The sequence below is a fragment of the Aphidius gifuensis genome, linkage group LG1, assembly GCF_014905175.1.
Source record: "Aphidius gifuensis isolate YNYX2018 linkage group LG1, ASM1490517v1, whole genome shotgun sequence".
Taxonomy (NCBI): domain Eukaryota; kingdom Metazoa; phylum Arthropoda; class Insecta; order Hymenoptera; family Braconidae; genus Aphidius; species Aphidius gifuensis.
The window spans coordinates 22,175,073-22,196,602 of NC_057788.1; the positions used below are offsets into that span (position 1 = coordinate 22,175,073).

The 21,530-nt window shown below is 25.2% G+C and overlaps 6 protein-coding genes across 6 annotated transcripts; all 6 read left to right on the forward strand.

The window, feature by feature from the left end:
• Positions 1-1,410: 1,410 nt before the first annotated feature.
• Positions 1,411-3,807, forward strand: LOC122852466. Its single transcript, XM_044152288.1, has 7 exons — positions 1,411-1,670; positions 2,377-2,522; positions 2,668-2,830; positions 2,901-2,961; positions 3,019-3,190; positions 3,276-3,438; positions 3,560-3,807. Exons 1-7 carry the CDS (start codon positions 1,508-1,510, stop codon positions 3,697-3,699), a joined length of 1,008 nt encoding a protein of 335 aa, XP_044008223.1. The 5' UTR covers positions 1,411-1,507; the 3' UTR covers positions 3,700-3,807.
• A 737-nt stretch (positions 3,808-4,544) lies between these two features.
• LOC122860705 lies at positions 4,545-5,320 on the forward strand. The gene is made up of 3 exons (XM_044164629.1): positions 4,545-4,551; positions 4,758-4,903; positions 5,050-5,320. Exons 1-3 carry the CDS (start codon positions 4,545-4,547, stop codon positions 5,227-5,229), a joined length of 333 nt encoding a protein of 110 aa, XP_044020564.1. The 3' UTR covers positions 5,230-5,320.
• Positions 5,308-6,097, forward strand: LOC122860712. Its single transcript, XM_044164641.1, has 4 exons — positions 5,308-5,318; positions 5,407-5,578; positions 5,665-5,830; positions 5,952-6,097. Exons 1-4 carry the CDS (start codon positions 5,308-5,310, stop codon positions 6,095-6,097), a joined length of 495 nt encoding a protein of 164 aa, XP_044020576.1.
• A 4,359-nt stretch (positions 6,098-10,456) lies between these two features.
• Positions 10,457-12,122, forward strand: LOC122852638. Its single transcript, XM_044152549.1, has 6 exons — positions 10,457-10,833; positions 10,979-11,141; positions 11,212-11,272; positions 11,330-11,501; positions 11,587-11,749; positions 11,871-12,122. The coding sequence occupies exons 1-6, from the start codon at positions 10,645-10,647 to the stop codon at positions 12,008-12,010; spliced, it is 888 nt and encodes a 295-aa protein (XP_044008484.1). The 5' UTR covers positions 10,457-10,644; the 3' UTR covers positions 12,011-12,122.
• Positions 12,123-13,208: 1,086 nt separating this feature from the next.
• On the forward strand, positions 13,209-15,855 carry LOC122852654. The gene is made up of 6 exons (XM_044152574.1): positions 13,209-13,681; positions 13,839-14,001; positions 14,068-14,128; positions 14,203-14,374; positions 14,460-14,622; positions 14,749-15,855. Exons 1-6 carry the CDS (start codon positions 13,493-13,495, stop codon positions 14,892-14,894), a joined length of 894 nt encoding a protein of 297 aa, XP_044008509.1. The 5' UTR covers positions 13,209-13,492; the 3' UTR covers positions 14,895-15,855.
• On the forward strand, positions 15,680-17,258 carry LOC122860720. Its single transcript, XM_044164656.1, has 7 exons — positions 15,680-15,686; positions 15,891-16,036; positions 16,194-16,356; positions 16,423-16,483; positions 16,558-16,729; positions 16,816-16,978; positions 17,101-17,258. The coding sequence occupies exons 1-7, from the start codon at positions 15,680-15,682 to the stop codon at positions 17,256-17,258; spliced, it is 870 nt and encodes a 289-aa protein (XP_044020591.1).
• Positions 17,259-21,530: the final 4,272 nt, after the last annotated feature.

Genomic DNA, 21,530 nt, shown 5'->3' on the forward strand with positions numbered 1-21,530 from the left:
TTCAAAAATATAGAAAAATTTGTAATTAAAATCTTAAAATTAAAAAAAAACAAAATCAAAAATAGAAATGTTTTAAGAACAAATTATTATTTTAACCCAATGTTGTTCTATCTTGAATATTATTTCATATTTTAATTAGTTTTATAAAAAAAAATAATAATTTTAATGTTTATTTAATTTTTTTTGTAGTACTTTTAAAATTAATTCAAAAATTAGAAAAAATATAAATAGTCAAATTTATATTCAACAACACCTGACACCAATAATGAAGAAAAAAAAAAAAACAACACAGACTAATCACGGCGCCAAAACATTTCAAATTGAAAAAAAAAAATGGCCGACTTGTTGATTTTTTTTTTCATGCGCGAGAGATATGTGCAGTTAACTGAGACTAGCAAAAAAAAAAAAAACGACAAACCGGTAAAACTGACCATCTCACTAATATCCCTTATGATTTATCCCTCATGATTCAACCAATCCATCGAAAATTTATGTAAATTCTAAAAGCCTCAACAATGGGGAACATTATTTTCAATATATTTATGCATTGTTGTAACTAATAAATACGACAACCTACTCCAAAATTCAATATTTTTTGATGGCGTCATTTTTTTTCCTCCGAAATTTCATTAAATTTACATAAAAAAATTGACATAAATAATTATTAATTAATGATGTTTTGAAGAAAAATATAAACTTCTTACCTTGAAGCAAGCATCAGCCTCAACATGTCGTGAAGAAAGCCAAATTTTGTCACCCAATTTACTCATAATTTGCACCAAAATTGTCCAATTTTTTATCCTTTTTTTTACACAATTTTAGCCACTTTTTATTTATTTTACAACAATCACTTGTACTTATAATTATTTAATTAAATCACTGGATAAATGTCATTAAATAAAATGGAGTAAATATAAATAAATAACAGCATACACTAGACCGCGACCTTCCTCTATAGATTCACAAAAAACTCTGATGAAAAACAACCGACGACCCCCGCAAAGAGAGCAGGTTCAGTGACGCCGGGGCCCCCGCAATCTCAACATGGCGGCTGCTCTATTAGCCAATCAAAATAAATGACGTATTATGAATTTTATAAATTAATTTAAATACATTTCCACTATAAATAAATACAATATATTATTTTTTAAAAATGTTTTTTAATTAATTATTAATATTGTTATAAAAATAAACGCTAAAATTAATATTTAATCAATAAAAAAGTCAATAAATAATACCAAAAATTACCACTGATTAGAAAAGGGGGCGCATTATATTATGAATAATTACACAGATGGTGCTAATTAGCATTTCTATAGAAAAAAAAAATAAATAAACAAGCAATCAACATGGCGTTGATCTTATATGTTTATCCAGTTTTATTGACAATAAATTAATTGATCAATTAATTCACCAATTGTTTAAACAAATAAACATCTAAATAATAATTAAATTTCATTGTTTATTATATTTATAAATAAAATTGATTATCAAAAAGAACATCAACATGAGTGAAAAAGAATTGTCTCTTGAAAAAAAAGTGAACTTTGACAACATCATCAATGAATCATCAGAAACATCAACTGCTTTGATTAACAACCTTCCTTCTGAATGTCTTGCAGGAATATTTATGTGTCTTGGCATATTTGATAGAATTGAAATTAGAAAAAGTAAGTTATTATCAACTATTTGTTATGTTTATTTTAATGACACACATTATTTATTTTTTTTTTTTAAAAAACTTGACATTTTACGACAACAAATCATTTTCTTTTTATTTTTATTTGTTTCGAGTGTACATTATATTTTTTCTATTCATTTAATAAAGCATCAAATGATAACAATAAATAATCTTACTACATTAAAATTTAAAACAATAAAAATCTAATACTTTATGATTAAAAAAAACTATTTAACTTGCATCATTAATATTTTACATTTGCATTTGACAAATGATTATAAAACCATTAAATATGTTTATTGTTTAAACATTTAATACAATACATATTGGTTTTTATTTATCGCAAATAACAGAAAATTAGATCGTAAAATTTATCTTATTACTCAATAAAATCATTCATCGATAAAAATACTTATCACAATATTAATGTCTTTATTTGTAATACCTATTTTACTAAATTTTTTCAAGTCTTTCAACATTGTGTTTTGAACAATGAACAGTACATGAATAACTTTATAAAAATTAATAAACATATTGTTTTTTTCATTTGAAAATCATAACTAAATTCATTTCTTACAATATATATATAAAAAAAAAAATATCTAAAAGACTAAACAAAATAATAAAAGAGTCTCATTAAATATTGTAAATCATGAAAAATATTTTTGTTGGTATTTTTTTTATTTTTATAACAGATCATACACAAGCTCTTGACGTAGTTTCTCTAAAATTTGGTATTCCATATTTCGAGTATGGATATATACCAACTCAATTTTTAGATGAACCAATGTATGCATGTGTCGAGGCTGAATTAGAAGATGGTGAATCTCTCGGGTACTGGGTAATTATAAAATTTTAGAATTTTAAAATTAATTTTTTCATTTTAAAATAATAAAATTACTCATGGTAAATAACATAGATATTTAATTTTATTGATTGAAATTTAAAATTAATGAAAAAATTGATTTTTTACATCAATTACTTAGATTGATTATGCAGAGCATTCTGTGCTAAATCTAAGCTATGAAACATTGCGATTATTATGGACGAAAACATACCTCGATAGTGGTGTTGATGAGGCATGTTTTTCTATTCCAAAACCACAGCAACGATTTACAATGTACTTGAATGCAACAACAAATTCAATCGGTATGTAAAATTCATAAAACAAATATATATATTATTTATATCATTACTTATATCATTTAAATTGTTACAGGCGAATTAAGAAACAATAGAACTTCCGATGTATTTCATGGAATATATATTGGAGATTTAAGGTAAATTTTTCTTTTGATTATTGAATTAATAATAATAATAATTTATTTATCCATTAGAGACTTTTTCACAAGTGAAAACCATGAACAAATTTGGCCTGATCCAAATCGAGTGCCAGGATATCTTCAGAGTGATTATCAATGCAGTGACGTATATACTATTGCTGCAAATGATACAGTTACGATTCGTTATAACATCGATTATAGGCGTCATTATATTCACAAACTCACAGTATAAAATTTGACTTTATTCATTTGTATATAATTAATTTTTCAGCTAAAAAAATATAGTATCGATTTTAATTTTCAATTTTCAGGTACAAGAAGATACTGACTTATATCCACTTTCTAATTGGGAACCATTTAGTCCAGACTATATCATTAATGAAGAATTAACTAAGGATGGACCATCACTTGCCACATTTCAAGCTTCGAAAGATTTAAAAATACGAATTTTTTATTATACTTTCGCCAGTGAATGTAAGTTATTGATACGAATCTTTTTACTATTATAATATCATTTTTTCTTTATAAAAACAGATAAAGATTAATTCATTTGAGTTATTGTAAACTTTAGGTTTTGTATTTTTTGATGTTTCAGATATTCATGAACCTGTAACGTTCAATTTTCAATTTACAGTTAGTACCCACCGTATTGATGATGGATTAACAAGTCCTGAAACTATTATTGAACCAGTTTCAGGTCGTTTGTCAACTTCAATTCTTTGTCCACGTCCATAAATTAAATATTATTTTATCAGTGTCGAATATAAAATAACGATTATACTTAAAAATATTAATTTAAACATTTATTTTCATCTGAATAAAAAACAACAGTTGGTCTTTGAATTTATTCTTTATTTCAATTATTAATTAATATGTTCCAATAAATATGAATAAGTTTTTCAATTAAGAAAGAAAAATACCAATGAAGACATTTATTATTTGATACAATATAATTTTTTAAGTGAAATTATTAATTGAAATGATATGTAGTTTTGTAGAAAATTATAATAGTATATTATATAACAAGTACGTGAAGTAGGTGATTCTTGCACGATTTTGAAGGTGTCAATGACAGTTTCAAAGTTGTGGAGGACCACTTTCTTCACGTACGAGTTATATACAATATTTTTTGACACGAGGTTTGTAATATGGACGCAATTTTGCAATAGTGCAGAAGAAGATACTTTTACGCCCGATTTCTTGTTAAAAAATCGTGCGTAAAAGTATTTTTTTACGCACTATAATTGGTGCGTAATGGCGTCTTTTACAAACAGAGTGTCAAAAAAATTATTTCAATTATACAATAAAAAAAAAAAAACTTGCATCATTAATATATTACATTTGTCATTTGACAAATGATTATAAAGCCATTAAATATGTCTATTAATTGAACATTCAATTGCAACAATACATATTAATTTTTGTTTCATGAAAATAAAAGAAAATTCAATCGTAAAATTTATCTCGGTACTCAATAAAATCATTCGACGATAAAAATTCTAATCACAATAATAATGTCTCTATTTATAATACCTATTTTATTAAATTTTTTCAAGTCTTTCAACATTGTGTTTTGAACAATGAACAGTACACGAATAACTCTATAAAAATTAATAAACATTTTTTTTTTTTATTTGAAAATCATAACTAAGTTCATTTAATACAATATATATATATAAAAAAAAAAAAATCTAAAAGACTGTAAACAAAAAAAAAAATAATAAAAGAGTCTCATTAAATATTGTAAATCATGAAAAATATTTTTGTTGGTATTTTTTTTATTTTTATAACAGATCATACACAAGCTCTTGACGTAGTTTCTCTCAAAATTGGTATTCCATATTTTGAGTATGGATATATACCAACTCAATTTTTAGATAAACCAATGTATGCATGTGTCCAGGCTGATTTAGAATATGGTGAATCTCTCTGGTACTGGGTAATTATAAAATTTTAGAATTTTAAAATTAATTTTTTCATTTTAAAATAATAAAATTACTCATGGTAAATAACATAGATATTTAATTTTATTGATTGAAATTTAAAATTAATGAAACAAATTGATTTTTTACATCAATTATTTAGATTGATTTTGAACAGCGTTCTCCGCTATATCAAGACTATAACGAATGGGTATTATTATGGACGAAAGGATTTCTCCGAGATGATCTTGTTGACACATGTTTTACTATTCCAGAACCACAACAACGATTCACAATGTACTTGAATGCAACATCAAATATGACCTGTATGAAAAATTCATAAAAAAAAATTATATATCAATATTTATCATTCAAATTGTTACAGCCGAATTAAATAAACATAGAGCTTTCGATACAATTCATGGAATATATGTTGGAAATATAGAGTAAATTTTTCTTTTAATTATTGGATCAACAATAATTATAATTTATAATTTTTTATAATTTATTTTTCAATTAGAGATTTTGATGCAAGTCCAAATAATAAAAAAATTTGGCCTGATTCAAATCGAGTGCCAGGATATCTTCAGAGTGATTATCAATGCACTGACGTGTATACTATTGCTGCAAATGATATAGTTACGATTTATTATGGCATAGTTAATATAACTGGTTATATTCACAAACTCACGGTATAAAATTTGACTTTATTTAGTTGTATATAATCAACTTTTTAGCTGAACAAATATATGATGGTTTTCTAAATTTTCATTTTCAGATACAAGAAAATAGTATAGAATATCCACTTTCTAATTGGGAACAAGATCGTCCAGAATATATAGTTAATGAAGAATTAATTGCAGAAGGAGAATCAGCATTTCTCCAATTTACAGCTCCAAAAAATATGGATATACGAATTTTTTTTTATACTTTTGCTAAGGAGGGTAAGTTATCGATACGAATCTTTTTATTATTATAATATCATTTTTTTTTTATATATAAAAAGAAAAAGATAACGATTTCAATTATTGTAAACTTTATGTTTTGTATTTTTTGATGTTTTAGATTTTTTTACACCCTTAACGAAGAAATATGGATTCACAGTTACTACCCACCGAATTATTGATGCTGAATCAAAATCTGAAACTCCTAAAACTGTAATTGAACCATCTGAACGTACATATCCAGCTTCAATTCTTTGTCCACGTTAATAATATAAATATTATTTTATCAGTGTCGAATATAAAATAACGATTATACTTAAAAATATCAATTTAAACATTTTTGTCTGAATAAAAAACAACAGTTGGTCTTTAAATTTATTTTTAACTTTATTTATTAATTAATATCCCTGGTAGAAATAATCTCTCCGGATTTTCTACGTAATTGAGACTTCCGGAGATATTTACGGAGTAATCTCTAGACTATTTCTATAATATCTCCGGATTTTTTCCGGAATTTTGACTTAAAAAAACAAACACAAAAAAATGGAAAAATTAATAAGAAAAAGTAGAAATAAGAGTTCACATACGAAAAATAAAAAAGAAATTTTTTCTGAAAAAATCCGGAGAAAATCCGGAGATAACCCGAAAAAACTCCGAAATAATATCTCCGGAAGTCTCAATTGCGTAGAAAATCCGGAGAGATTCGGAGAAATCTGTAAAAATTCGGAGATAATCCGGAGAAAATCCGGAGAGACTATATCCGGGATGTTTCAATAAATATGAATGAATTTATCAATAAAGAAACAATGATACAAAGTAATTTTTTTTAGTGAAATTATTAATTTGAATGATACGTAGTATTATAGAAAATTATAAAAATTATTGTGATTATTTTTCTTCTATTATACAATGAAAAAAAAGTATATTTTAGTCTAAATTACGCCCTCAAAAGATCTTAAAAATCTCGCAAAGAACTCTGCCTTTTTCTTTTTCCAATTCTTTAAATCTATTGCTGGCAGCAACTTCTGGCATGTGAGATTTGATAAACGCTAATGTTTTATGTTTTAAATTTTGAGCATTGTATTTATCAGAAAATATAAATACGTCTGCTGCATTTTCGATATCAATAGAACGAAAAACATCAGTTGGATCATCTTAAGAACAAGTGTGAGACATTATTATTATTATTATTTATTATTATTATTATTTTTCAGCTGCAATAAGTAAATCCATTGGCATATCCTGAATATTCTTTACCTCACCTGTGTCAATGAAATACAACAGTTCTTCGAAAACATCTTCATCAATGTCGTCAATTATAATTTCATTTTTTGTATTTTCTTTAGTCTCCTTGTGAGTAAACATGGCTCTGAATACTGGGCTATGAGCAGCAAGAATTCCTTTAATTGCTTTAAATGATTTTGTTTTGACTTTAGTCATGACATCACTAAATTCACCACTTTCCAAAAGCTCAGCATAACCATCTTTTCGAGCTCTCGCAGCATTATCTGCATTTTCACAATTGGCCATAATTGGTTGATTTTCAACTGGTTCATTTGGTGTTATGACAATCGTAAGATGACACATTCAGACGTGGTTAATATATTATTTTATTGTGGTCGATATTTACGAGACTTGAATCTATCTGAGATTGTTGACCCAAGTATTATGCCAATTGTTGGTGACACCTGTAAAAATCTTACTCACTTGGAGATTAAACTGGGGAATATTTATGAGCCAATTGATGAAAATTATTATATCGAGGCATTCAACAAGTTGACTAATTTACGTAGTATTAAAATTGAATATTATCGTGAAAATGCATTACAACCAGACTTTCCAACACAAGTATTGGATAGTCTTTCAAAAGAAGCCCTGGTAGAAATAATCTCTCCGGATTTCTCCGGATTTTTCCGGACTTACTCCGGATTTTCTACGTAATTGAGATTTCCGGAGATATTTACGGAGTAATCTCCAGACTATTTCTATAATATCTCCGGATTTTTTCCGGAATTTTGACTTAAAAAAACAAACACAAAAAAATGGAAAAATTAATAAGAAAAAGTAGAAATAAGAGTTTACATACGAAAAATAAAAAAGAAATTTTTTCTGAAAAAATCCGGAGAAAATCCGGAGAAAACCCGAAAAAACTCCGGAATGATATCTCCGAAAGTCTCAATTGCGTAGAAAATCCGGAGAAATCCGGAGATAATCCGGAGAGAATCCGAAGAGATTATTTCTATCAGGGAGTTGATGAGATTAGAGATATCTCTTCTTATCTTTGATTGTCAACTACACGAATTGATTTACAGTCCATTTTATCCTGTAAGTTATAAAAATAGTTTTATAAATAACAAAATGATAAGACAATTGTAATATATACCAGATAATTAATTCATATTTGTACTTTTAGACTCTTGAAAAATTCCATAGATTTTGTACTCTTTATCTCAAAAAATTATCACTCAACAAAAATACAATGCAAGAAATTGCTAAAAAAACAACGATGGTTAAATTATCACTACATTCATGTCGTATTGATAATGAAGATGCAGCATTAATTCATAATCCAATAAATTTGGAAACTTTACATCTAAAAGACAGTCAAATTAGTAAAGAATGCGTCATTCGTACAGTAAAGAATTGTAAAACTATTAAAAGTTTAGAGATCGATTGTGATTTAATGTCATTTGCTGTTGAAAAAATTAGAGATGCACACGAGACGAGACCAGTGTCGGCACTTTCTCGTCTTGTCTCGCGAACTCGAGACGAGACCGAGACGATACTAGCATTAGTCCGAGACTTCTCGCGAGACTCTATATAATAACTATAAACAAACAAAAAAATATATAAAATGAATAAAAATTAAACTGAAATCCAGCTTAATTTAAAAAAATAATGGTAAATTATATTTTGATTTAGACGTACGAAATAAATAAAGAACATCTTCATTATATATGTTAAATCAAAGTATAAATAAGCCTTTTTTTTTTTTAATTTAAACTTGATTTATTTATTATTAATTTATATTCATTTTTTATATTTTTTTTGTTTGTTGTTCAGTACAATCGATACGTAATTTTTGAGTTAAAATAAATGCAATATTCATTGTTAATTAATAATTGAAAAAAAACTAATAAAGTACTCATACGTTATAAAAGAATAAAAAAGAAAAAAAAAATATTTTATATGCATATATTACAAGAATGTATATATTTAAAAATGTATTGATAATAAAAAAAAAATGTTTGTTTTCTTTTGTTCACTTTATATTTATACAGCCGAGACCGAGACGAGACTCTGATTTTTTCAGCCGAGACGAGACTGTTGTTTTGGTCATTTTTCGAGACCGAGACGAGACGAGATTTGATCGAGTGCATCTCTAGAAAAAATAACTCATTTGGATACATTAGAATGTCTAAATGTGCGTTATGTTGAAGATCTGTCTGTTGTTCGTATTGTAAACTCTTTGAAAAATCTAACAGGATTGTATATGAGTTGTGAAAATATATCAAATTATATTTTGCCAGATATTGGACAATTGAAAGAACTTGAATATTTATTTTTAACTGAAGGTAATAATGTTGACAATGGTGTTATTATTTCAATTTCTAATAATTACAAGAAACTTAAACGTTTCGAATTATCTGGCTGTGGTGATGCAACTTCTTCTGCTCTGCGTAAATTAGCAAAGCTTGAAAATCTCGAAGTCTTGGCTTTAGAGAATGTAGAAAATTTTCATGATCATGCAATCACTCGTATTGTAAATAAGTGCAAAAATAAAAAACTTTACAGCTATCTTCATGTTATAAATTAACAGAAGTTGGTCTTCAAAACATTGTGAAAATGGAAAATTTAGAAGCCTTGCATTTACATGGTGTTGACGATATCTCAGATACTATATTCAACGGAATTTACAAACTCAAATCATTATCATCTACGTTAGCTGTTAATTTTACTGTTCAAGGTTTGATAAAGTTGTTAAAAAATCGTTCAAATCTTGAGGAATTATCAATTTATCCACATCCATTTAATGATGAAGTTTTATCATGTGCTGTTGGAGAAACATGTCGTCGTATAAATAATAATTTGCTTACCATCAGTATGTGGGCACAACCAAATGAAGAATTAAAACATATTGCAAGTTTATCCCCTCTGCTAGAATTTATAGATTGTTAAGTTCAACATCATATGTAAACATTCAATTATTTTTTTAAAAAACTTGACATTTTACGACAACAAATCATTTTCTTTTTATTTTTATTTGTTTCGAGTGTACATTATATTTTTTCTATTCATTTAATAAAGCATCAAATGATAACAATAAATAATCTTACTACATTAAAATTTAAAACAATAAAAATCTAATACTTTATGATTAAAAAAAACTATTTAACTTGCATCATCAATATTTTACATTTGCATTTAACAAATGATTATAAAACCATTAAATATGTCTATTGTTTAAACATTTAATACAATACATATTGGTTTTTATTTATCGCAAATAACAGAAAATTAGATGGTAAAATTTATCTTATTACTCAATAAAATCATTCATCGATGAAAATACTTATCACAATATTAATGTCTTTATTTGTAATACCTATTTTACTAAATTTTTTCAAGTCTTTCAACATTGTGTTTTGAACAATGAACAGTACATGAATAACTTTATAAAAATTAATAAACATATTGTTTTTTTCGTTCGAAAATCATAACTAAATTCATTTATTACAATATATATATAAAAAAAAAAAATATCTAAAAGACTAAACGAAATAATAAAAGAGTCTCATTAAATATTGTAAATCATGAAAAATATTTTTGTTGGTATTTTTTTTATTTTTATAACAGATCATACACAAGCTCTTGACGTAGTTCCTCTAGAAATTGGTGTTCAATATTTTGAGTATGGATATATACCAACTAAATTTTTAGATAAACCATTGTATGCATGTGTCGAGGCTAATTTAGGAGATGGTGAATCTCTTTGGTACTGGGTATTTATAAATTTTAGCATTTTAAAATTAATTTATGCATTTTAAAATAATAAAATTACTCATGGTAAATAACATAGATATTTAATTTTATTGATTGAAATTTAAAATTAATTAAACAAATCGATTTTTTACATCAATTATTTAGATTGATTATGCAGAGCATTCTGTGCTAAATCTAAACTATGAAACATGGCAATCATTATGGACGAAAACACACCTCAAAAGTAATGTTGATGACTCATGTTTTTCTCTTCCAAAACCACAGCAACGATTTACAATGTACTTGAATGCAACAACAAATTTAACCGGTATGTAAAATTCATAAAAAAAATATATATATTATTTATATCATTACTTATATCATTTAAATTGTTGCAGACGAATTAAGTAAACATAGAACTTTCGATGTATTTCATGGAATATATATTGGAGATTTGAGGTAAATTTTTCTTTTAATTATTGAATTAATAATAATTATAATTTATTTATCCATTAGAGACTTTCACACAAATAAAAACAATGAACAAATTTGGCCTGATCCAAATCGAGTGCCAGGATATCTTCAGAGTGATTATCAATGCAGTGACGTATATACTATTGCTGCAAATGATATAGTTACGATTCGTTATAACATCGATTATAGGCGTGATTATATTCACAAACTCACAGTATAAAATTTGACTTTATTCAATTGTATATAATTAATTTTTCAGCTAAAAAAATATAGTATCGATTTTAAATTCTAATTTTCAGGTACAAGAAGATACTTACCTATATCCACTTTCTAATTGGGAACCATTTAGTCCAGACTATATCATTAATGAAGAATTAACTAAGGATGGACCATCACTTGCCACATTTAAAGCTTCGAAAAATTTAAAAATACGAATTTTTCATTATACTTTCGTTAGGGATTGTAAGCTATTGATACGAATCTTTTTACTATTATAATATCTTTTTTTCTTTATAAAAACAGATAAAGATTAATTCATTTGAGTTATTGTAAACTTTAGGTTTTGTATTTTTTGATGTTTCAGATAATTATGAACCTGTAACGTTCAATTTTCAATTTACAGTTAGTACCCACCGTATTGATGATGGATTAACAAGTCCTGAAACTATTATTGAACCAGTTTCAGGTCGTTTGTCAACTTCAATTCTTTGTCCACGTCCATAAATTAAATATTATTTTATCATTGTCGAATATAAAATAACGATTATACTTTAAAATATTAATTTAAACATTTATTTTTGTCTGAATAAAAAACAACAGTTGGTCTTTAAATTTATTTTTTATTTCAATTATTAATTAATATGTTCCAATAAATATGAATAAGTTTTTCAATTAAGAAAAAAATAATTCAAAAAAAAAAATATCAATGGAGACATTTATTATTTGATACAATATAATTTTTTGAATGAAATTAGTAATTTGAATGTTATGTAGTTTTGTAGAAAATTATAAAAATTATTTCAATTATACAATGAAAAAAAAAAAGGATATTTTACTTTAAAAAAAATTCTTCAATTAATACCTTCAACAGCTTGAAGTATTTCCAAAAGAACACTGCTGTTACCTTATTTTAATTCTCTAAAACTTTTGCTAGCAAGCACGTCTCGCAGATGAGATGTAATAAATATTAATGATCCATGTTTTAAGATATCAGCAAATACAAAAAATTCTGTTGCTTTTTCAATATTAATAGAACTGAGAAGAGCTTTCTCACACTGCTCTTGAGATGATCTAACTGATATTTATCAGCTGCAGTAAGTAAATCCATTGGCATTACCTGAATATTCTTTACCTCACCTGTGTAAATGTAATACAACAGTTTTTCAAAAACATCTTCATCAATATCTTCAATAATTACTTCATTTTCTTTATTTTCTTTTAGTTCATTATGATTAAACATGGCACTAAATACTGGACTATGAGCAGCAAGAATTCCTTTAATTGCTTTGAATGATTTTGTTTTGACTTTGATAATGACATCACTAGATTTACCACTTTCTAAGAGGTCAGCATAATCACCTTTCAGGTGTGTTTCAGCAATATCAACATTTTCACTAATATCGGCCATAATAGGTTGATTTACAACTGGTTTATTTTTTGATATCTCCAACTCACACGAAATTAATAAAGTGTTATTTGATGAATAACGTACCAAATCTGAACGATTATGTTAACAACTAACTTCTCTCTTATCAATTGAAAAAAACTATTTAACTTGCATCATTAATATTTTACATTTGTCATTTGAAAAATGATTATAAAGCCATTAAATATGTCTATTGTTTAAACTCTTAATTGCAACAATACATATTGATTTTTATTTATCGCAAATAAAAGAAAATTAGATCGTAAAATTTATCTCAGTACTCAATAAAATTATTCATCGATAAAAATACTTATCACAATAATAATGTCTCTATTTGTAATACCTATTTATTAAATTTTTTCAAGTCTTTCAACAAGGTGTTTTGAACAATGAACAGTAAACGAATAACTTTATAAAAATTAATAAACATATTGTTTTTGTCGATTTGAGAATCGAAATTAAATTCATTTAATACAATATAGATATATAAAAAAAAAAATATCTAAAACATTGTAAACAAAAAAATCATAATAAAAGCGGCTTATTAAATATTATAAATCATGAAAAATATTTTTGTTGGTATTTTTTTTATTTTTATAACAGATCATACACAAGCTCTTGACGTAGTTTCTCTAAAAATTGGTATTCCATATTTTGAGTATGGATATATACCAACTCAATTTTTAGATAAACCAATGTATGCATGTATCCAGCCTGAATTAAAATATGGTGAATCTCTCTGGTACTGGGTAATTATAAAACTTTATAATTTTAAAATTAATTTTTTCATTTTAAAATAATGAAATGACTCATGGTAAATAACATAGATACTCAATTGTGCCTTATTCTTTTTGATTGAAATTGGAAACTAATAAAAAAAATTAATTTTTTACATCAATTATTTAGATTGATTTTGAACAGCGTTCTCCGCTATATCAAGACTATGACAAATGGGTATTATTATGGACGAAAGAACTCCTCAAAGAAGATATTGTTGACTCATGTTTTACTATTCCAGAACCACAACAACGATTCACAATGTACATGAATGCAACATCAAATTCAACCGGTATGTAAAATTCATAAAAAAAATTATATTATTGTATATCAATATTTATCATTTAAATCGTTACAGCCGATCTAAATAAACATAGAGCTTTCGATGTATCTCATGGATTATATACTGGAACTATAGAGTAAATTTTTCTTTTAATTATTGGATTAATAATAATTATAATTTATAATTTTATATAATTTATTTTTCAATTAGCGAATTCACCGCAAGTCCAAATGATAAAAAAATTTGGCCTGATCCAAATCGAGTGCCAGGATATCTTCAGAGTGATTATCAATGCACTGACGTGTATACTGTTGCTGCAAATGATATAGTTACGGTTAATTATGGCATAGCTACAATACCTGGTTATATTCACAAACTCACGGTATAAAATTTGACATTATTTATTTGTATATAATCAATTTTTTAGCTGAAAAATTTATGATGATTTTCTAAATTTCAATTTTCAGATACAAGAAGATAGTATGGAATTTCCACTTTCTAATTGGGAACAAGATCGTCCAGAATATATAGTTAATGAAGAATTACTTGCAGAGGGAGAATCATTTCTCGAATTTACAGCTCCAAAAAATATGGATATGCGAATTTTTTTTTATACTTTTGCTAGGGAGGGTAAGTTATTGATACGAATCTTTTTATTATGATAATATCATTTTCTTTTATATAAAAAGAAAAAGATAAAGATTAATTCATTTCAATTATTGTAAACTTTATGTTTTGTAATTTTTGATGTTTCAGATCTTTTTACACCTTTAAGGAGGACATATGGATTTAATGTTACTACCCACCGAATTATTGACGCTGGAAAATCAGAAACTCCAGTAACTCTGATTAAACCATCTGAACGTACATATCCAGCTTCAATTCTTTGTCCTCGTTATTAAATTAAATATTATTTTATCAGTGTCGAATATAAAGAAACGATTATACCTAAAAATATTAATTTGAAAATTTATTTTTGTCTGAATAAAAAACAACAGTTGGTCTTTGAATTTATTTTTAATTTTGATTATTAATTAATATGTTAACATGTAATTTCAATAATTAAGGGTAAGTTTTTCAATTAAGAAAAAAATAATTCAAAACAAAAATACCAATGGAGACATTTATTGCTTGATACGATATAATTTTTTAAGTGAAATTATTAATTTGAATGATTAGTACGTAGTATTATAGAAAATTATAAAAGAAGTCAGCATAATCATCTTTTAGATGTCTTTCAGCAATATCAACATTTTCACAAATATTGGCCATAATAGGTTGATTGACAACTGGTTTATTTGTTGATATTTTCAACTCACACGAAATTAACAAAGTGTTATTTGTGTTATTTGATAAATAACGTACCAAATCTGAACGATAATGTAAACAACTAACTTCTCTCTTATCAATTGGAAAAAACTATTTAACTTGCATCATTAATATTTTACATTTGTCATTTGACAAATGATTATAAAGCCATTAAATATCTCTATTGATCAAACATTTAATTGCAACAATACATATTGACTTTTATTTCATGCAAATAAAAGAAAATTAGATCGTAAAATTTATCTCAGTACTCAATAAAATCATTCATCGATAAAAATACTTATCACAATATTAATGTCTTTATTTGTAATACCTATTTATTAAGTTTTTCAAGTCTTTCAACATTGTGTTTTGAACAATGAACAGTACACGAATAACTTTATAAAAATTAATATACATATTGTTTTTTTCATTTGAAAATCAAAATTAAATTCATTTATTACAATATATATATAAAAAAAAAAATGTCTAAAACATTGTAACCAAAAAAAAAATAATAAAAAAATCTCATTAAATATTGTAAATCATGAAAAATATTTTTGTTGGTATTTTTTTTATTTTTATAACAGATCATACACAAGCTCTTGATGTAGTTCCTCTAAAAATTGGTATTCCATATTTTGAGTATGGATATATACCAACTCAATTTTTAGATAAACCAATGTATGCATGTGTCCAGGCTAAATTAGAATATGGTGAATCTCTCTGGTACTGGGTAATTATAAAATTTTAGAATTTTAAAATTAATTTTTTCATTTTAAAATAATGAAATGACTCATGGTAAATAACATAGATATTCAATTGTGCTTTATTCTTATTGATTGAAATTTAAAATTTATGAAACAAATTGATTTTTTACATCAATTATTTAGATTGATTTTGAACAGCGTTCTCCGCTATATCAAGACTATGAAAAATGGGTATTATTATGGACGAAAGAACACCTCCGAGGTGATATGGTTGACTCATGTTTTACTATTCCAGAACCACAACAACGATTCACAATGTACTTGAATGCAACATCAAATTCAACCGGTATGTAAAATTCATAAAAAAAATTATATTATTGTATATCAATATTTATCATTTAAATTGTTACAGCCGATTTAAATAAACATAGAGCTTTCAATGTAATTCATGGAATATATGTTGGAACTATAGAGTAAATTTTTCTTTTAATTATTGGATTAATAATAATTATAATTTATAATTTTTTATAATTTATTTTTCAATTAGCGAATTTGACCCAAGTCGAAATAATAAAATAATTTGGCCTGATTCAAATCGAGTGCCAGGATATCTTCAGAGTGATTATCAATGCAGTGACGTGTATACTGTTGCTGAAAATGATATAGTTACGATTCATTATCTGATATCTAACGTATCTGGTTTTATTCACAAAATCACGGTATAAAATTTGACATTATTTATTTGTATATAATCAATTTTATAGCTGAAAAAATATATGATGGTTTTCTAAATTTCAATTTTCAGATACAAGAAGATAGTATAGAATTTCCACTTTCTAATTGGGAACAAGATCGTCCAGAATATATAGTTAATGAAGAATTAATTGCCGAAGGAAAATCGTATCTCGAATTTACAGCTGCAAAAAATATGGATATACGAATTTTTTTTTATATTTTCGCTAAGGAAGGTAAGTTATTGATACAAATCTTTTTATTATTATAATATCAATTTTTTTTTTTTATATGAAAAGATAAAGATTAATTTATTTCAATTATTGTAAACTTTGTTTTGTATTTTTTGATGTTTCAGAATTTTATTCACCTTCAGTGAGGGGCTATGGGGGAAAGTTCACAGTTACTACCCACCGAATTATTGATGCTGAATCAAATTCTGAAACTCCTAAAACTAGAATTATACCATATGAACGGACATATCCAGCTTCAATTCTTTGTCCACCTATTCATTAATTTATTCTTCAATAAATTAAATATCATTTCATCAGTGTTGAATATTAAATTAAATGTTATTAAAATAATATTTATTTTTGTGTGAATAAAAAACAACAGTTGGTCTTTAAATTCATTTTTAAATTTATTTATTCATTAATATATTCCAATAAATATGAATAAGTTTTTCAATCAAGAAGAAAAAATCCAATGAAAACATTTGTTATTTGATACAATGTAATTTTTTAAGTGAAATGATTAATTTAAATGATACGTAGTAATATAGAAAATTATAAAAATTATTTTAATTATTTTTTTTTTAATTATACAATAAACAGAAAAAAAAAGGATAATTAACTTCAAAAAATAATATTTAATCACTACCACTTCTTGCAGATGAGATTTAATAAACATTATTGCTCCATGTTTCAAGTTTTTAGCTTTATATTTATCAGCAATTATAAAAAATTCTGATGCTTTTTCAATATCAATAGAACTGTCAAGAGCTTTTTCATACTGGTTCTTGAGATATCTATTTTAACCAATCTAAAATTAATTGATACATAGAGTTTACAACATTAAAAAAAGTATTGCTCTACATTATCATTAAATAATGACCAAAAAAAGAATTATTATAATTTTTTTTTTTTAATAAGCTTAAACATGTAACAAAATGAACTTTGGTCTATTGAAAGTTAACAAGTGGAACAAACGAATCCATCAAAAATCGTTTGTCTTGTATTTTTAAATTTACAACATGAGACTTTTCAGTAGTGAAATATTGCTCATAAAAAAATTTCATATTATACAATAAAATTCGTATGTTTTAATGTTGGTAAATTTAATTTTTAATATTTAGCTTATCTTGTAACAGTAAGTAATGTTTAATATATATAAATTCATTACTATTTATTTTATAAAAATATTATCGTTGTAATTTATATTGTTTAAATAACTATCTTTCAAAGATTTTAGAAGTTTAGAGAAAATTGATAAACAAAAAAAAAAAAAATATAGTCAAGTTTACAAAATTTGCATTTAAATTTTCATACCATTTTTATTTTTTACTTGTTGTTTGATTTGTTTTTCATTTTAAATTGTAAAATAAATGACTATTTTTTCTGTTTTGTTTTATTTTCTAATGTTGTTTTATTTCTGTTGTTTAATAAAAAATAAAGCCCAAAAATTCAAAAATAATAGAAAGAAAACAGGTGTATATATCAATGAAAAATGCCAATCGATCTGTCAATATTTGAAATTGGCCCTATCGAAAATAAGAATATTAAATCTAATAAGGCCCAAAAGTGGAAACAAATATGATAATTTATTGGGAAAAAAAGAAACATAAATTTCATTTAACATCAGCAATTAATTCGGTTTGGCGGTTCAAAATATCTTGCAAAACAAATTCTGACACTACATTTTGTTTAATAAAAAATAAACGACCAAAAAATTTCAAAAATAAAATGAGTCTACAGATGAAGCGTCGTCAATTGAATCATTGCCGGTCATTGCGTCATATTTGAAATATGGCTATAGAAACATAGCACTATCACCATTGATAAGGGCCAAAATTGAAAATAAATATGATAATTTGCTTTTGGAAAAAAAAATCATAAATTTCATTTAACATCAAGTAATTCGGTTCAGCGGTTCAAAAAATATCTTGCAAAAACAAATTCTGACACTACACTTTGTTTAATAAAAAAAAAAATAAACGACCAAACAATTTCAAAAAAATATCGTAGAGTCTACAGGTGAAGCGTCGTCGATTGAATCATTGCCGGAATCGATCTGTCAATATTTGAAATTCGGCCCTATCGAAAAATGGGAATATTAAATCTGATAAGGCCTAAAAATTGAAAATAAATATGATGATTGCTTTTGGGAAAAAAAAAAAACATAAATTTCATTTAACATCAAGTAATTCGGTTCAGTTTCTAAAATATCTTTGCAAAAACATGACATTACACTTTGTTTAATAAAAAATAAACGACCAAACAATTTCAAAAATATCGTAGAGTCTACAAATTGAAGCGTCTTCGATTGGTCATACTGCCGGAATTGATCTGTCAATATTTGAAATTCGGCCCTATCGAAAAATAAGATAATGCAAATCTGATAAGGCCTAAAATTGAAAATAAATGATGATTGCTTTTTGGGAAAAAAAAAAAAAACATAAATTTCATTTAACATCAAAATAATTCGATTCAGCGGTTCAAAAATATCTTGCAAAAACAAATTTGACACTACACTTTGTTTAATAAAAAATAAACGACAAACAATTTCAAAAATATCGAGTCTACGGAAGCGTCGTCGATTGGATCATTGCCGGATCCGATCCGTCAATATTTGAATGGGCCTGTAAAACATGGCACTAACTGATAAGGGCCAAATTGAAAATAAATATGATATTGATTGCTTTTGGGAAAAATGGAACCTATGGGCTTCGTAGAAGCCAGTTCGATCATTATGTATATATGTTAACATTCAATTATTTTTTTTGAAAAACTTGACATTTTACGACAACAAATCATTTTCTTTTCATTTTTATTTGTTTCGAGTGTACATTATATTTTTTCTATTCATTTAATAAAGCATCAAATGATAACAATAAATAATCTTACTACATTAAAATTCAAAACAATAAAAATCTAATACTTTATGATTAAAAAAAACTATTTAACTTGCTGTAGCGTGTCAAAATAGATACACCCATATTGTAAATATAAAATGTATATATGTATGTATTGGTGCCTCCGTGACACCAGTATAATTGTTGTATTTATTGAGTGATGTATGTATGAGGGGAAATGTGTGTCTGCGTGTCGTAGGGACGACGTAGAAAAACTAGAAAAATATAAACGGCACTTCTTGTCCGGCCACCATCGAGTGCGTCCGAAAAACATTGAAAATATTAATTAAAAATTGTCTTTGTGATTTGGCTCTGCCATATCACAATTATTAAAATATATACATATTGTGTCTTGTTAAATTGTCATATTACATATTCTACTTGTTAAACAAATTGTTCCATTATTATTAATATTAAATATAAATCTCGTGTCTATCTTTTAAATTATTGTTTGAAATTAAATTAAATTACAAAATAAGTAAAGTGAGGAATCCACACCTTACATTGCATTATTAATATTTTACATTTGCATTTGACAAATGATTATGAAACTATAAAATATGTCTATTGTTTAAACATTTAATTGCAACAATACATATTGATTTTTATTTATCACAAATAACAGAAAATTAGATCGTAAAATTTATCTTATTACTCAATAAAATCATTTATCGATAAAAAAACTTATCACAATATTAATGTCTTTATTTGTAATACCTATTTTATTAAATTTTTTCAAGTTTTTCAACATTATGTTTTGAACCATGAACAGTACCAAATAACTTTATGAAAATTAAAAATTATAACTAAATTTGAAAGTCATAACTAAATTCATTTATTACAATATAAATATATAAAAAAAAAAAAAAATATCTAAAAGACTGTAAATAAAAACATCATAATAAAAGCGGCTTATTAAATATTATAAATCATGAAAAATATTTTTGTTGGTATTTTTTTTATTTTAATAACAAATCATACAGAAGCTCTTGACGTAGTTTCTCTAAAAATTGGTGTTCAATATTTTGAGTATGGATATATACCAACTAAGTTTTTAGATAAACCATTGTATTCATGTGTCCAGGCTAATTTAGCAGATGGTGAATCTCTTTGGTACTGGGTATTTATGAAATTTGAGCATTTTAAAATTAATTATTGCTTTTTGAAATAATAAAATTACCCATGGTAAATAACATAGATATTTAATTTTAATATTTTATTGATTGAAATTTAAGTAAGTAAGAACAAAGAAAAAATTTGGCCTGATTCAAATCGAGTGCCAGGATATCTTCAGAGTGATTATCGATGCACCGACGTGTATAAAATTTCTGAAAATGATATAGTTACGATTCGTTATAACATAGATCATATGCCTGATTATATTTACAAACTCACAGTAAAAAATTTGACTTTATATTTCTTTGTATATTAATAATTTTTCAGCTAAAAAAATATAGTATTGATTTTAAATTTTAATTTTCAGGTACAAGAAGATACTCACCTATATCCACTTTCTAATTGGGAACCATTTAGTCCAGAATATATCATTAATGAAGAATTAACTACAGATGGACCATCAGTTGCCACATTTAAATCTTGGAAAAATTTAAAAATACGAATTTTTTCATTATACTTTTGTTAAGAATCGTAAGTTATTG

Coding starts and splice junctions, on each gene's coding strand:
- LOC122860712 (XM_044164641.1), top strand. Junction 5,579..5,664: donor GTTATATTCACAAACTCACG/GTATAAAATTTG, acceptor TTTCATTTTCAG/ATACAAGAAAATAGTATAGA. Junction 5,831..5,951: donor TTATACTTTTGCTAAGGAGG/GTAAGTTATCGA, acceptor TTGATGTTTTAG/ATTTTTTTACACCCTTAACG.
- LOC122852466 (XM_044152288.1), top strand. CDS start 1,508: ATGAGTGAAAAAGAATTGTCTCTTGAAAAAAAAGTGAACTTTGACAAC. Junction 1,671..2,376: donor TAGAATTGAAATTAGAAAAA/GTAAGTTATTAT, acceptor TTTTTATAACAG/ATCATACACAAGCTCTTGAC. Junction 2,831..2,900: donor TGCAACAACAAATTCAATCG/GTATGTAAAATT, acceptor AAATTGTTACAG/GCGAATTAAGAAACAATAGA.
- LOC122852654 (XM_044152574.1), top strand. CDS start 13,493: ATGAAAAATATTTTTGTTGGTATTTTTTTTATTTTTATAACAGATCAT. Junction 14,002..14,067: donor TGCAACATCAAATTCAACCG/GTATGTAAAATT, acceptor AAATCGTTACAG/CCGATCTAAATAAACATAGA. Junction 14,129..14,202: donor TTATATACTGGAACTATAGA/GTAAATTTTTCT, acceptor TTTTTCAATTAG/CGAATTCACCGCAAGTCCAA.
- LOC122852638 (XM_044152549.1), top strand. CDS start 10,645: ATGAAAAATATTTTTGTTGGTATTTTTTTTATTTTTATAACAGATCAT. Junction 11,502..11,586: donor ATTATATTCACAAACTCACA/GTATAAAATTTG, acceptor TCTAATTTTCAG/GTACAAGAAGATACTTACCT. Junction 11,750..11,870: donor TTATACTTTCGTTAGGGATT/GTAAGCTATTGA, acceptor TTGATGTTTCAG/ATAATTATGAACCTGTAACG.
- LOC122860705 (XM_044164629.1), top strand. Junction 4,904..5,049: donor GTGAATCTCTCTGGTACTGG/GTAATTATAAAA, acceptor TCAATTATTTAG/ATTGATTTTGAACAGCGTTC.
- LOC122860720 (XM_044164656.1), top strand. Junction 16,357..16,422: donor TGCAACATCAAATTCAACCG/GTATGTAAAATT, acceptor AAATTGTTACAG/CCGATTTAAATAAACATAGA. Junction 16,484..16,557: donor ATATATGTTGGAACTATAGA/GTAAATTTTTCT, acceptor TTTTTCAATTAG/CGAATTTGACCCAAGTCGAA.